We start from the raw sequence: 13467 nt of genomic DNA on the forward strand, positions 1-13467 counted from the left end.
GGACACACCATTGGGTAGATGGGACACACCACTGGGTAGGTGGGACACACCACTGGGTAGGTGGGCACCATTGGATAGATGGGACACACCACTGGGTAGATGGGACACACCACTGGGTAGATGGGACACACCATTGGGTAGATGGGACACACCACTGGGTAGATGGGACACACCATTGGGTAGATGGGACACACCACTGGGTAGATGGGACACACCACTGGGTAGATGGGACACAGCACTGGGTAGGTGGGACACACCACTGGGTAGATGGGACAAACCACTGGGTAGGTGGGCACCATTGGATAGATGGGACACACCACTGGGTAGGTGGGCACCATTGGGTAGGTGGGACACACCACTGGGTAGATGGGACACACCACTGGGTAGATGGGACACTCCACTGGGTAGGTGGGACACACCACTGGGTAGATGGGACACAGCACTGGGTAGATGGGACACTCCACTGGGTAGGTGGGACACACCACTGGGTAGATGGGACACACCACTGGGTAGATGGGACACACCACTGGGTAGATGGGACACACCACTGGGTAGATGGGACACTCCACTGGGTAGGTGGGACACACCACTGGGTAGATGGGACACACCACTGGGTAGATGGGACACGCTACTGGGTAGATGGGACACACCACTGGGTAGATGGGACACACCACTGGGTAGATGGGACACACCATTGGGTAGATGGGACACTCCATTGGGTAGATGGGACACATTTTCTAAAAAAGGTAAACTCTGTAAACAGAGTATAATAATAAAAAGCAGTGTGACTGACAGATTAAATGCTTGAAGGGATGATTATCAATTGTCAATATGCACAATAAATAAACGGGGTTACTTACACCCCATTACACTGTAGCCTGTGAAACATTAGTTTGTTTGTGTGTTTGTGGGAGTGTCATTTTATATTTGTGTTGCGTGTCATCTCCTTTTCATTTGCTCATGTTTGGGATTTTATGTACTTTTTTTTGTTTTAATTGCACAGCACTTTGTTACCGTTTTAGACTAGAAATTTGCTGTACAAAAGTACTATTTATTTATTTCTTATTATTATTATTATTATTTATTTCCATTATTATTTATTTCCACTCATATTTTCTGGTCGAACCATATCTGATTAACCAGAACATAATCGTTTTAAAAGTATGGTCAAAACTAGCAATAAAACATTAGAATAATCACCATACCAAAAAAACTCCGAACTTCCGATCCGGAAGTGAAGAAGTAAACTTTCCGAGGAGTCCCTGAATGCAGCGTTGCTCATAGCAACGACCCAACTCGCTCCCTCGCGCCGCACGATGCCCAAAAAGAAGGAGAAGAAACAAGATGACGTCAAGAAAGCAGCGAAAAAGGAAAACTCTCCGACTGCTGCAGGTAAAAGCGGCTCCGAGGACAAAGAGAAACACCTGTACCTGATTCAGATGCGATATCTGAACGAGCAGCTGGAGAGGTGAGTCACGTGACTCGAGTACATTCACCAAACACTGAAGTGCATTAAAGTCAGTCAAGTGCAACGCTGCCAACTTCCTGTTAGTTTACTCCCAATACAAATTTAAAAATAGTGAAATATTGCATTTTTTTTTTACTCCACTAATTGCATTTATTTAAGGGCCATTGTCCTTTTTTTAGATTCAGGATCATTTATTTGTTAAGTACGTTGCACATACGAGGTGGAAGGTGCATAACAATAAATAAATTACATTTAAAAAAAGATTTCATACAAATAAAAGTTTAGGCACAAACGGTTCAGCATCAAAATATGATCAATGAAGTGTACATAATTATCATTATTATAAATATAATACTTTAGATACCAGAAGTTAAAGCATTAATTGTGCACAATGGCTGAATTCAGAACAATATACATTATTGGATTATATTTATTATTAGTGTGTACATTTCAATGTTGCAGCTGTTGGTGGAGCTCATTTTAACGGCTTTATCTGCTGCGTATTGGGATCAATAAAAGTAATTTTAAGTTAACAAACACATGTAGTGGAGAGAGAGAAACAAATAAGTTTGAATTTCAGTGGAGTAGAAGTATAAAGCAGCAGTAAGTGTACAAGTACCTCAAAATGTAGCCGCCTCCTCCTCCTCCTCCTCCTCCTCCTCCTCCTCCTCGTCCTCCTCCTCCATCAGGTACCAGCTGGAGTGCGGCCAGCAGGAGAGGCAGAAGAAGGAGCTGAACTCTCGGTACGGCGCGCTGGAGAAGGAGAAGAACGACATCGTGGACTTCCTCAAGCGCTCCGTGCTGGAGAAGGAGGCCGAGGCCGAGGAGCTGACGGAGCGGCTGGAGAGTCGGCGGCGGGCCGCCGGCGAGGACGGAGCGGCTCTGAGGCTGCAGCTCCGAGAGCTGAGGGAGGAGCTGCGAGGCCGGGTGGAGGAACTCCACGCGGAAAACGCCACGCTCGGTGAGGACGCAGCGTCTGTGGTGGTTCTTGTTGTATTTTTCATGTCCACATAAAACGGAGACAACGGACTTCCAGTACAACTCGGGGTCATCTGCAGAAGTTCTCTGGTGACTCTGCAGTGGTCGGGTGTGTTAAGGAGGGAGGGGAGGTACAGGGCAGTAGTGGAGGAGCAGGAGGATGTGGACATGGAGGAGGAGGAGGAGGACATGGAGGAGGATGTGGACATGGAGCAGGAGGAGGAGGAGGATGTGGACATGGAGGAGGAGGAGGATGTGGACATGGAGGAGGAGGGGGAGGATGTGGACATGGAGGGTGGGGGGAGGATGTGGACATGGAGCAGGAGGATGTGGACATGGAGGAGGATGATGTGGACATGGAGGAGGAGGATGTGGACATGGAGGAGGATGATGTGGACATGGAGGAGGAGGAGGATGAGGAGGATGTGGACATGGAGGAGGAGGATGTGGACATGGAGGAGGAGGGGGAGGATGTGGACATGGAGGAGGAGAAGGAGGATGTGGACATGGAGGAGGATGATGTGGACATGGAGGAGGAGGAGGATGAGGAGGATGTGGACATGGAGGAGGAGGATGTGGACATGGAGGAGGATGAGGAGGATGTGGACATGGAGGAGGAGGAGGAGGAGGAGGAGGAGGAGGATGTGGACATGGAGGAGGTGGATGTGGACATGGAGGAGGAGGGGGAGGATGTGGACATGGAGGAGGAGGATGTGGACATGGAGGAGGAGGAGGAGGAGGATGTGGACATGGAGGAGGAGGAGGAGGATGTGGACATGGAGGAGGAGGAGGATGTGGATATCATGGAGTACAACAGATGTTCTACTAGTCTGTTGTGATTCAGGAGAACATTCCTGCCCACTGCTATAAGACTGTATAATAATTCACTTCTGGCCAGATCCTCCTCAAATTGAACCGCTTTCAGTTTATATACTTTATACTCATCTATATACTTTAGATTTTTTTTGAAGTGTTCTTTATCATTTTATTTCATATATTGTAACCTTGTTTGCTGCTCTCTCTCTCTCTAAGTGGCGAGGCTGGCCGGCCTGGAGGAGTTCCAGGAGCAGAAGGAGCAGCTGACGTCCGACCTGGAGTCCCTGAGGAAGCAGCTGGCCGGTCAGGAGGAGCGACACGAAGCTGCCCTCCACAACCTGGAGATGAACGCGCTGCTGGAGAAGAAGAGGTACGAGATAGATAGGATTATTTATATAAATAAATAATCCTATCTATGAAAACATAACGTCATATTAAATAAACAAACATCTAATCATCTCCCAAAAGCCTGTGCAGTATCATTAACCCCCCGCCGCCCCACAAAAGGTTGGAGGAGGAGATGGAGGGCCACGTGGCGACCATGGCGGCCGAAGTGCAGCACCTGGTGGACCAGAAGGTGCCGGCGACGACCAGGTCGGCCCTCCAGGAGAACGCGGAGGTCAAGGCCCGGATCGGCCAGCTGTCGGCGCAGACCCTGTCCCTGATGGGGGAGAACTCGGCTCTGCAGGACTGCAAGAATCGGCTCGGCGTGGACGTGGACCTCCTGGAGGAGATGCTCCGCGAGACGTCCCGCAAGAGCTGCGTCCGCAAGAAGGTAAGAGGGGAGGGAGGGAGGGAGGGAGGGAGGAAGGGAGGAAGGGAGGAAGGGAGGAAGGGAGGAAGCGGGTTTTAGGATGGATGTCGACTCAATGGAGGTGTTCCTCCGTCAGGTGGCGGAGCAGCTGACGGAGAAGTGTCGGCGGCTGCAGGCGGAGCTGGAAGACGGGAGGCGAGAGCGCGAGCGGCTTCAGAGCGAACACAGCGGGGTCCTGGCCGAGGTGGAGGCCCTCAGGTCAAAGTTCAACCGCGTCTCCACCCGATTCAGACTCTTTCAAAAACACATTTCCAAAGTAAAAGAAAAAAAAAAAAAAAAAAAGAGACAAAACTACACAAAAGAAGAGTTTTTATTAAAAAAGGACCAACTGCTGTTAATTGAATGCCGCCGACTGAAACTATAAATGGTAATTCTGTAAGAAACGATATTAGATGAAGTTTTTCTTATTCAAACCTGAAGTATCTTGAAGGTGAAATTAGAAAAACCATATCGTAGCAACACGAGTCGTCTTTCATGACTTTAAAACCCAAATTCCCTTCTTTTTTTGCCCCCACCCAGACGGGATCGGACCTCGCTGTCCGAGCGGCGCGCTGAAGGCGCGGCGGAGGTGAGCCGGCTGGAGGCGGAGCTACGGGAGGAGAGGAGGAGGAGGAGCAGGATGAAGAGCATCATGCAGGAAGCCGCCGTGGCTCTCAGACAAGCCCTGATGGTAAAAGTTCAAACACCAGGAACACCTGGACACAAGGCGGTCACTTATCTTATATTTAAAAGAAAAGTATAACACATAAACAACTATTGGTCCAAAAAAACACATTTGTAATCATTTGCATTTGATAAACAAAAGATCTACTTTTTGGACATCGTTGGGTCAAGTTGTCATATATAAAAATGGTCGTGAGCAAACATTTCTAATAAATAAGACAGTTGATGTCCCTCATGCATGAAGGAAAACAAACTTAGTACGACTGTCGCCTGCAGGATGCGCGTACACACCAGGAGGAAGATGAAGAGGAGGAGGAGGAGGAGTGGATGGGGCTGATGGAGAAGCTGCTGCTGGTTCTGGACCGGCCCAAACACGACCGGCTGGAGGAGCCGCTGACCTCCGACCCCTCAGCGAGCAGGTGACTGGACGAACGTCCTTTTCGTGAAGGCTCGTTGGCGTTTCTCTTTGATCCGCCCTGAAAACGTTTCCATAGTAACTGATGGAAAACGTGTCTTTGCAGAGCAGTGGTGGTGAACCCGGGTCCGAGCCTGCGGTTCCAGCTGGCCCGCTACAGGCCGGGCGATCTGGGCCTCGTACCGCGGCACAAAGCCGTGAGGCCCCTGCTCAGGTCTGTTCACCTAGAAACACTTTTAACGGGCGCTGGTGGAAGTGAAGTCACTTTGATTGGAGAGGATTCAGTTCTTTGATGACCCGGCTCACTTATTTCCCCGTTGTGGCTCTTTCCTTCCGCCCTCAGGAAGCCGTCCAGTCAGAAAACAGCCGGCTCCTTGAACCGCGTGGACTCCAGGAAGTCCTTCACTTGACCCAAAGAACACGAACGCAACTCACTTCCTGGTCATGTTGGAGAAAACTCTGCATCTCCGATCCCTCGGACTCAAGAAAAGATGAATCCATGGGACTTAAAAGTAAAAATAAATCTGGATAAACAATTAGCGATTCTTTATTTTTGTGATATTGTGATGAAAAACCATCTTCATTTTGTGGTTTGTGTAAAAAAAACAACCTAAAAATAGTTTTGTTTGAAAAAAAAAAAAAAGTAAAATGTTGTGTAAAGAAAATATCTTAAATATATATATATTTTTTTTACACATTTAAAATAGTTTTGTTAAAAGAAAAAGTGTAAAAATAATATTTAAACTCAGTATCTTTGATAATTTTTTTTTTTGCATTTTTGCAAAATTAAATCAACATTTTCTCTCTTCTTTGTCGAAAATAAACTATTTGAGTGTGGAAAAAAAAGCCTTTCTTCTTCTGCTAAACACGAGAGAACCAGGTAGAAACCCCGACAGACGGAAAATGGGCACGAGACACAGATCTATATTCTTTAATTGGTGTTTATTGTAATATGGCGAAGTCTCAGGCACTTCAATTCTCATCGAAAGGCTGAAAGTCAGAACCATCGATGGACACGAGAGGACAGACGTGTTACACGTGAGACGGACGACGAGAAACTGGACACAAAAAAAAAAGGAGAAACAAACTAAACTAATGACCACTGTATGTACAATGAAATACATATATCTGCATTAAAAACTATACTTTGATAAATATATAACTTCACGTGTCGTTAAGTAGCAATAGGAAATATTCAAAATACTGCGATTTCTTCTCTTTTAAATAGATACAAAGGATTTGTATAAAAAGTACAATTTCTCCAGTTCTAGATGAGGCGTCTATTCGTCGAACAGCTGGGCGCACGTGAGAGAGGGGCGGGACTTCGAGGCCAGCGATATATATACACACAGGAAGTACTTCCTCTAACAGGCGGGTGGATTATTCTCCATCTGGGAGGCGAAGCAACGAAAGAAACAGAAAAGAAATACAAAAATAATAATGTTTTGGTGCTCTTGAATGATCAACATTGAGCTTTAGAAAAAAAAATAAAATAAAGCTGTCAAATTGCAAAAAGAATAACGAAGAAGAAGAAAGAAAGAAAACAAGTCATTTAGTAGTTAATGTTGTATCTGTGTTGGTTTGCTGACTCGAGGCACCAGCCGGTTACGTTCTTACTCAAAAAAGGGCACTTTGGGCTCGTCAGTGTGCATATATATATATATATATTTCCAGGAATCTCATTGGTTGGTGGGTGGGTCCCTTCATTCAGCGTGAACCAATAGCAGCGCAGGGTTTGTGGGGGAGAGGCGGGGCCTCTAATCAAACATGCTCCTCCGAGTGCAACCCGGTGACGTTTTTCTGCCGAGTCGAGGTGTCCCCTAGAATACAAAAACACACACACACACACATATATATGATATTAGAAGAACAGGATGGTTTAAATAAATAAATAATGTTTAAATAGGACGTACAGGTGACTGGGCTTTGGAGAAGTTGACGTGCGCGTAAAGCAACACGGCAATGTCCTTGTGTCCTGCTTCCAGAGCGATGGACAGGGCGTTGCTCTCATCCTGGAGAGGAGACGACGAGGAATGAAAGAAACGTCAGAAAAAACGGAAAGAATAAGTAGGAATGTTAATAAAAAACACCTCAAAATCTGCCTGTATTCTTATTTTTGCTGCGTTTGGGTTATTTTTTTATCTCGAGCCCGCCAGGGGGGGGGGGGTGTCACTACTCACGCCGTCGCTCAGCGTGGCGTCGCATCCGGGCCGAGCCAGCAGCAGCCTGACGATCTCCACGTGGCCGTGCTCGCTGGCGCACATCAGCGCCGTGGAGCCCTCGTCGTCCTGGACGTTGACGTCGGCGCCGTGAGCCAGCAGCGCCCGGACCATGTCCATCCTGCCGTGGCTGACCGCCAGCATCAGCCCCGTCTGACCGGCCTGGAGGGAGGGAGGGAGGGGGGGGGAGGACACGGTCCATTAACACCATCATCTCGCTCACACGAGGAGGAAGATCAATAAAAAACTAGAACGTGAAGGGTTAAGTCGGGACTAAATTACAGGGTCACAATATGCTGGTGTAAACTAAGTATGGATCCTCGGGCGTTTGTCTGCATCCGATTGGTCGATTAAGGCGCAGTTGCCTCCTCGCACCACTTGGCGTCACCAAAGATCTATTTTCTGGTGCTTCAGAAATCAAACGTTCTGATAAAAATCTTTATTAAGACTCTTTTTTTTTAAATTTTAAAACCAACATTCATGATTCTGTCCACGAGAACCTTCTTGTGCCTGCTCATTCCAGCCTTTAGCTGACCTCTGCGCCACTGACCTGGCTGGCTCGAGCGTTGACGTCCCCTTTGCTGAAGAGCTCCTCCACGATGCGCATGTCCTTGGGCGACTCCACGGCGGCCAGCGCGGCCAGCATGATGGGCGTGTACCCGGCCTTGTTCTGCTGGTTCACGTTACACACATCTGAAACACACACACACACACACACACACACGGGGGGGGGGGGGGGGAACACTTTTTCAGTGCGGGTGGTCTCCAAGCGCTCGTTTGCGTCCGATTGACTCGTCGCCACGGTAACGCGAGAGGAAGGATCGTCAGGCCATGTGGACCGAGACGCATCGTCTGAACGCAGACCCTCGCAAAAGAGACGAGACGTTAAGATGGGGGAGGCTAGAGGAGAGACCCTCCCCCCCTCCCCCCCAGCTGAGGGGAGGAGCAGGGGTCTCAGGAACCGGGGAGGACAAAGGCCACAATGGGAGCCGGGGAGGGGACGCGGTGTCACCGAGCACGGGGCACACAAAAGGCCTTTTGGAGCCGCGTGTGGCAGGGACCTCATCGCAGTCTATTGAGCCTTCAGGGAGATCGAGGGACATTTTTACACTGTTAAAAGGGGCGGGCTTAGAGTGTAATTGATTGATTGATGGACCAATGCCATTATATTGGAGATACAAGTCATATTTTGTTTTACAGAAAGAAAAAGACAAAGTATTGTAAATCTTTTTGCTCATTTAGTTAAATAGGTGCACAATGTGACCAGGCGTTTGTCAGAATGGGACGGAAGCGGCATTGAAAAAATAAAATAAAATAAAGAGCTTTATGTGGTAAATTGTAAATTCCATAAAGAGGAAGCTCACCTGCGTCCAGCAGCTCCTTCACCACCTGGAAGTTGGAGTGCGACACGCTGTAGTGCAGCGCCGTGTTGCCGTTGCCGTCGGCCATGTTGACCACGTGGCGCAGCACGGCCGGCGACACGGCCCCGAAGGCGCCCAGGTAGTCCTCCACCGCGGCCGCCTCCGCCGCCTTCTGGCTGGACACGCGGAACCACTCGTGCTGCACCGTGTTGACGCCGGCTCTCTGAGGAGGAACGGCCAGAAGGTCGGTTACACGTTGACTCAAACGTCATCGTCCAACCAGTAAAAAAGACACTTTGTGCTGAATTGCATATTTAAAAAAAAAAAAAAAAAAAACTGCATTCGACCTTCTTTTGGAACAATTTATCCAATCAATTTATGGCATTTTAGGGTAAAAATAAGATACGGGAAAAATATTTTTGCATGACACAAAATTGAAAAAACACCCATATTAAAGCCATTAAAGCCATGTGCAGACCCATCCCATTGTCTTAAAAAGGTCATCTCCCAGGGTCAAGGTAAAGTAGGAAGGAACTCTTTATTAGTAATATCGATTACTCAGTTACCTGGAGTTTGAGAAGAAAAAAAAACGTGAACCAAAATGTAAATAGAGAGAAAAGTCATTTAAAATTTATTTTCACTTTAGCATCGTAAACGTAGGTTTCGACTACGTTTTCTTCCCAGAATAAAATTAATAAAAGAAAAGAAAAAAAAAAGGTAACAAATAGGTTTCCTTGAAAATATTTAAAAAAACTGGTGTTTTTCTTGCAAGAACCAAAATGTAAATAAATGGGAGAAAAGTCATTTAAAAAAAAAAAGATATTTCTTTTCACTTTAGCGTCGTAAACGTAGGTTTCGACTACGTTTTCTTCCCAGAATAAAATAAATTTTAAAAAAAAGGTAACAAATAGTTTCTTCGGGTCCCGCTCACCAGATCTTTGCTGCTCACGGCTTTCGGGTCACTGAGGTGAGTTTTGAGAACGTTGCTCGCGGCCAGCATCTTCTCGCTGAGTTCGCACCTTTTGGGAGACAAACGGTTATATTTAAAAAAATATTTTTATTTTTACATTCAAATAAAAACAGTCGCTGCATTTCAAATCGGCCCTTTTTTAAACGATATTACAAAATGTGACAAAAAAAATAAAGAATAATAATAAAGTGGCTTCATCAGATCATTAACTAAATTATTTTAACTTTTATTTATCCATCAGCTGGTTATGTAATGCGTCTTAAGAGACATTTCCACTTCTGGTTGGACAATTATTTTATTCTACTAATTCTTTTGTAGTTTCACAACCAATTAAATACTATTAAAGAACATTTTGTTTTCGTACTTTTACCCATCTTTATTTATATTTACTGTATTTACTAAATGCATATTTATTTCAAAAAGAGTAGGATTTGATACGCCATTTAAAATGATAATAACGTTTAATTAATAACTGTTACATGATAATAAAATGCAGTCCTGCAGCTTGTTTTGGGGGCGTTGCTCTTCACCTGCATTAACAACCACAATCTGAGAAATTAAACCAGAAACAGAGCGAGTAAAAAAAAAAGAATACTACTCAGAATAAATCCTAAAAAAAAGACACATTATTCACACCGTCGGTCCTTTAATTGAACAATAATTCTCTTTAACCCACCTTTCTCTCATCTCCTGCTTCTCTGAACGTTCCTCCTCCTCCTCCTCCTCTTCCTCCTCCTCCTCCTCCCTCTTCACATCCTCTGCTCCCTCGGGCTGAAACTCCACGGTGCTCCTCGCCTCCACGTTCTTATATTGCTCCTTCTCATCTTCCTCCTCCTCCTCGTCGTCGTCCGACCCCGAGGAGCTGCTGTCCTCTGAGCTGGAGTCGTCGCTTGACGTCGTCTCATACCTGGATTTGCCACAAGGGGGCAACAAACAGAAACTTTAAGATGTGTGCACCAAAATAAAACTTTATCAACACCTTTAACCTCACCAAACAAAAAACATTGATCCATCTCCTCAAATATTCAGGACAGCGATCGCAAATATGTTTTTCTTTGACTCACCCTCCGTTCACGCCGACGAACTGCAGGTTCTTCTTGGTGCCGTTGGCGTCGGGTCGGCCATCTTTCTTCTTCATGATGGACTTCAGGGTGCTCTGGCTGCACGGCTGCCCTGGAGGAGAGGAGAGGGAACGCACGTTTATATTTAAAATAAACTTGTGTGTGAAAATATAATAGTTTTAGATTTGCCCGTTGCGTCTGTAAAGACCGTAAAAAAAGTAAAAGTCCAACGTGTAAAGAGACAAGACGGACATTTTATTCACGATTGAGATCACGCTCGTTTATTCATTAATTTTAGGGACAAAATATTCACATTTTAAAAAAGTACATTTCCGCTCACGTGCGATTCTCCCGACATCACGGAGCATTTCCTTGAAAAATGTAACTCTATATTAAAAATCAACTGCCTTCACATCCTAAAATAAAAAAGCTCTTTTAGTAACATTCAGGAAATGTGAATCTCTTCCCGAGTTTCGATCATCTTTTTTCCGTCTTCTCGCAAATTTACACTTTCTATCATAAAATTCCCCGCAACATTAAAAGTGTCCGTCAACAGCAGCACCGGCGACGCCCACGCGGCGGAGGGGAAAGGAGGCGAGGAGCTGGAAGTCGCCCCGAACCCTCAAAGTATCTCAGTCACGTTAAACACAGGCCTCCAGAAAACCAACAAAATACCAGCCGGGAGCCAGAAAACAACCCGGCACATCTGCCAAGGCTTGTCCTGATTTGAAGTGGGGCCTCTTTCGCTGCTCCAGGGGACAGCCGAGTGTGTGTGTGTGTGTTCATGTATCAACATGCATTCAGTTGCATATGCGCCCACAGTGGCGTGTGTGTGTGTGTGTGTGTGTGCGACACACACACACACACACACACACACACACACACACACACACACACACACACACACACACACACACACACACACACACACACACACACACACACACACACACACACACACACACACACACACACACACACACACACACACACACACACACACACACAGCGTGTTTTGACAGGTGGAAGCGCAAGCAGCTCGTCAGGAGGACGCCACGCCGATAATGAGGAGGATGAAGATGATGATGATGATGATGTCTGCAGCCATTTTTCTCCTGTTGCCCGGTTCACAGCAATATATAATAAGTACATTTTAAGTACTGTACTTCAGCACAATTTAGAGCTACTTGTACTTCATATTTTTTTTGGGATGCAAACAGTAATCTTTGTAAAACTAATACATTACGTGTAATTATGAAGCAGTAAATAAATTAAAAACCAGCTGATGAATAAATCACTAATTATCATCCAGTAATAAATCTTTTATTTTTCTACATTTTGGTACTTTAAGCATATTTCCATGCAAATACTTTTGTACTCGTAACAGAGTACACTGTGGTTTTTTTTTATTACTACTTTTAGATGAGTTTTGGTTTATTTATGAACAAGGACAGACGTATTTTAGGCCACCTAAATATAAATAAACCATAAAAGATGCGCTGCTGTTTCTAAACCAAGTGCAACGTCAGCACTTTACCACTCGAGGACCGAACCGAAGCCTCGACCATCTGGTCAGATAACCGTCACGGCCCCTTTTTGCCCAAAACATCACATGGACACGCTAACAGCAGCCTCCAGCTCTGCACAGCGGGATTAAACTAATAATATAAATAATGCAGCTGGATAAGTTTGCCTCGGCCGTACCGTGCAGCGCCGTCGACATCTGCAGCACCATGCGGCTCTTCTGCTCCGCGGCGCTGAGCTGCGGCACAGGTGTGCTGGCAGCTTCCTCTGCAGCCGCCGGGCCGCACGAAGGCAGCGCCTCCAGGTGAGACCGCTCCGCGCCGAGCTGCCGACCGCTCTCTGGAAAGGAGGAGGAGGAAGAGGACGGGAGTCAAGACGAGACACGGATGGAGCCCCAAAAAAAAATAAAAAAAGTTTTTCTTTTTACGGACGTTATTCACGACTCTTTGGGAATCAAACTCGACAGTTTTGCTATCGCAGTCTTAGTTTAAGTAAAAAGGAGCAATGTGCAGGATTTAGTGACCTCTAGTGGTGCAGATTTAAATTTGTCCCTTCTGGGTTCCCATAGAAACTGTGGACGTAGACACACGAGGAGCTCATTCTAAAGCTAACGGAAACATTTCTTTTTTAGACACTAATGAAAACACCAATTAAAAAAAAGAAAAAAAAGAAAAGGGGTCACATGAAATGTGAGGCAGTCGGGGGTCAATTTGGTCCAGATTCTCATTCCCACCTCGTTTATCCTAATTAAAAACGGTCGTCGTCTACTTGGAACGGGGGAACATCCGACATTCCAGAAGAGAGCGAGACAATCGGTCCAGCGATCGGGTGCCAGCCCGCCGCGAATGCGCGTTACGCAACCTCGGGAAGGAGCACCGTGAATCAGCATCGACAGCGACGTGTCGGCGGAGCCAAAGACAACCAGAGGCCGACGGGGTGCGACGCCAACCGGGGGCCCCCCACCGCCAAAAAGAGAGAAATGAGCTCATTGTTGGTTCAAGGCCAAAAGAACAGAGATAACTTTGGCCTGTCCGATCCCATCAGGGTTCTTTGTAGACTGTGTGAACGAACACACACACATATACAATCCTCTATACGAGAGCTGAGAGCCAGTCAGTCCTGAACTTCATCTTACGTCTCCAACAGTTTTATTGTCCTTTGAACGGTCCCGCAAAAGT

The 13467-nt window shown here is 46.3% G+C and overlaps 2 protein-coding genes across 5 annotated transcripts in view; one reads left to right on the forward strand and one right to left on the reverse strand.

Moving 5' to 3' along the window:
- The first annotated feature begins 1278 nt into the window (after positions 1-1278).
- Positions 1279-5564, forward strand: cfap157 (cilia and flagella associated protein 157). The gene is made up of 9 exons (XM_034540735.1): positions 1279-1468; positions 2158-2429; positions 3479-3632; positions 3770-4037; positions 4153-4274; positions 4596-4746; positions 5016-5158; positions 5261-5368; positions 5498-5564. The coding sequence occupies exons 1-9, from the start codon at positions 1317-1319 to the stop codon at positions 5562-5564; spliced, it is 1437 nt and encodes a 478-aa protein (XP_034396626.1). The 5' UTR covers positions 1279-1316.
- Positions 5565-6077: 513 nt separating this feature from the next.
- Positions 6078-13467, reverse strand: part of kank1a (KN motif and ankyrin repeat domains 1a) — a 35131-nt gene continuing 27741 nt past the window's right edge. For all 4 annotated transcript variants that reach the window (XM_034541333.1, XM_034541330.1, XM_034541332.1 and 1 more), the window contains 9 exons: positions 12470-12628; positions 10769-10877; positions 10381-10611; positions 9666-9753; positions 8738-8957; positions 7924-8066; positions 7335-7535; positions 7068-7166; positions 6078-6974 (listed from right to left, as the gene is read on the reverse strand). In XM_034541333.1, the coding sequence (XP_034397224.1) occupies positions 6912-6974; positions 7068-7166; positions 7335-7535; positions 7924-8066; positions 8738-8957; positions 9666-9753; positions 10381-10611; positions 10769-10877; positions 12470-12628 (1313 nt within the window). In that variant the 3' untranslated portion in view covers positions 6078-6911. The remainder of the gene's footprint in view (positions 6975-7067; positions 7167-7334; positions 7536-7923; positions 8067-8737; positions 8958-9665; positions 9754-10380; positions 10612-10768; positions 10878-12469; positions 12629-13467) is intronic.

Source organism: Cyclopterus lumpus, chromosome 9 (genome assembly GCF_009769545.1).
Source record: "Cyclopterus lumpus isolate fCycLum1 chromosome 9, fCycLum1.pri, whole genome shotgun sequence".
Lineage (NCBI taxonomy): Eukaryota > Metazoa > Chordata > Actinopteri > Perciformes > Cyclopteridae > Cyclopterus > Cyclopterus lumpus.

Excerpts from the sequence above, each read along its gene's own strand:
- cfap157 (XM_034540735.1), top strand. The coding sequence starts at position 1,317 with ATGCCCAAAAAGAAGGAGAAGAAACAAGATGACGTCAAGAAAGCAGCG. Across the intron at positions 5,159-5,260 it reads TCCGACCCCTCAGCGAGCAG|AGCAGTGGTGGTGAACCCGG; the intron begins GTGACTGGACGA and ends GTGTCTTTGCAG. Across the intron at positions 5,369-5,497 it reads GCCGTGAGGCCCCTGCTCAG|GAAGCCGTCCAGTCAGAAAA; the intron begins GTCTGTTCACCT and ends TTCCGCCCTCAG.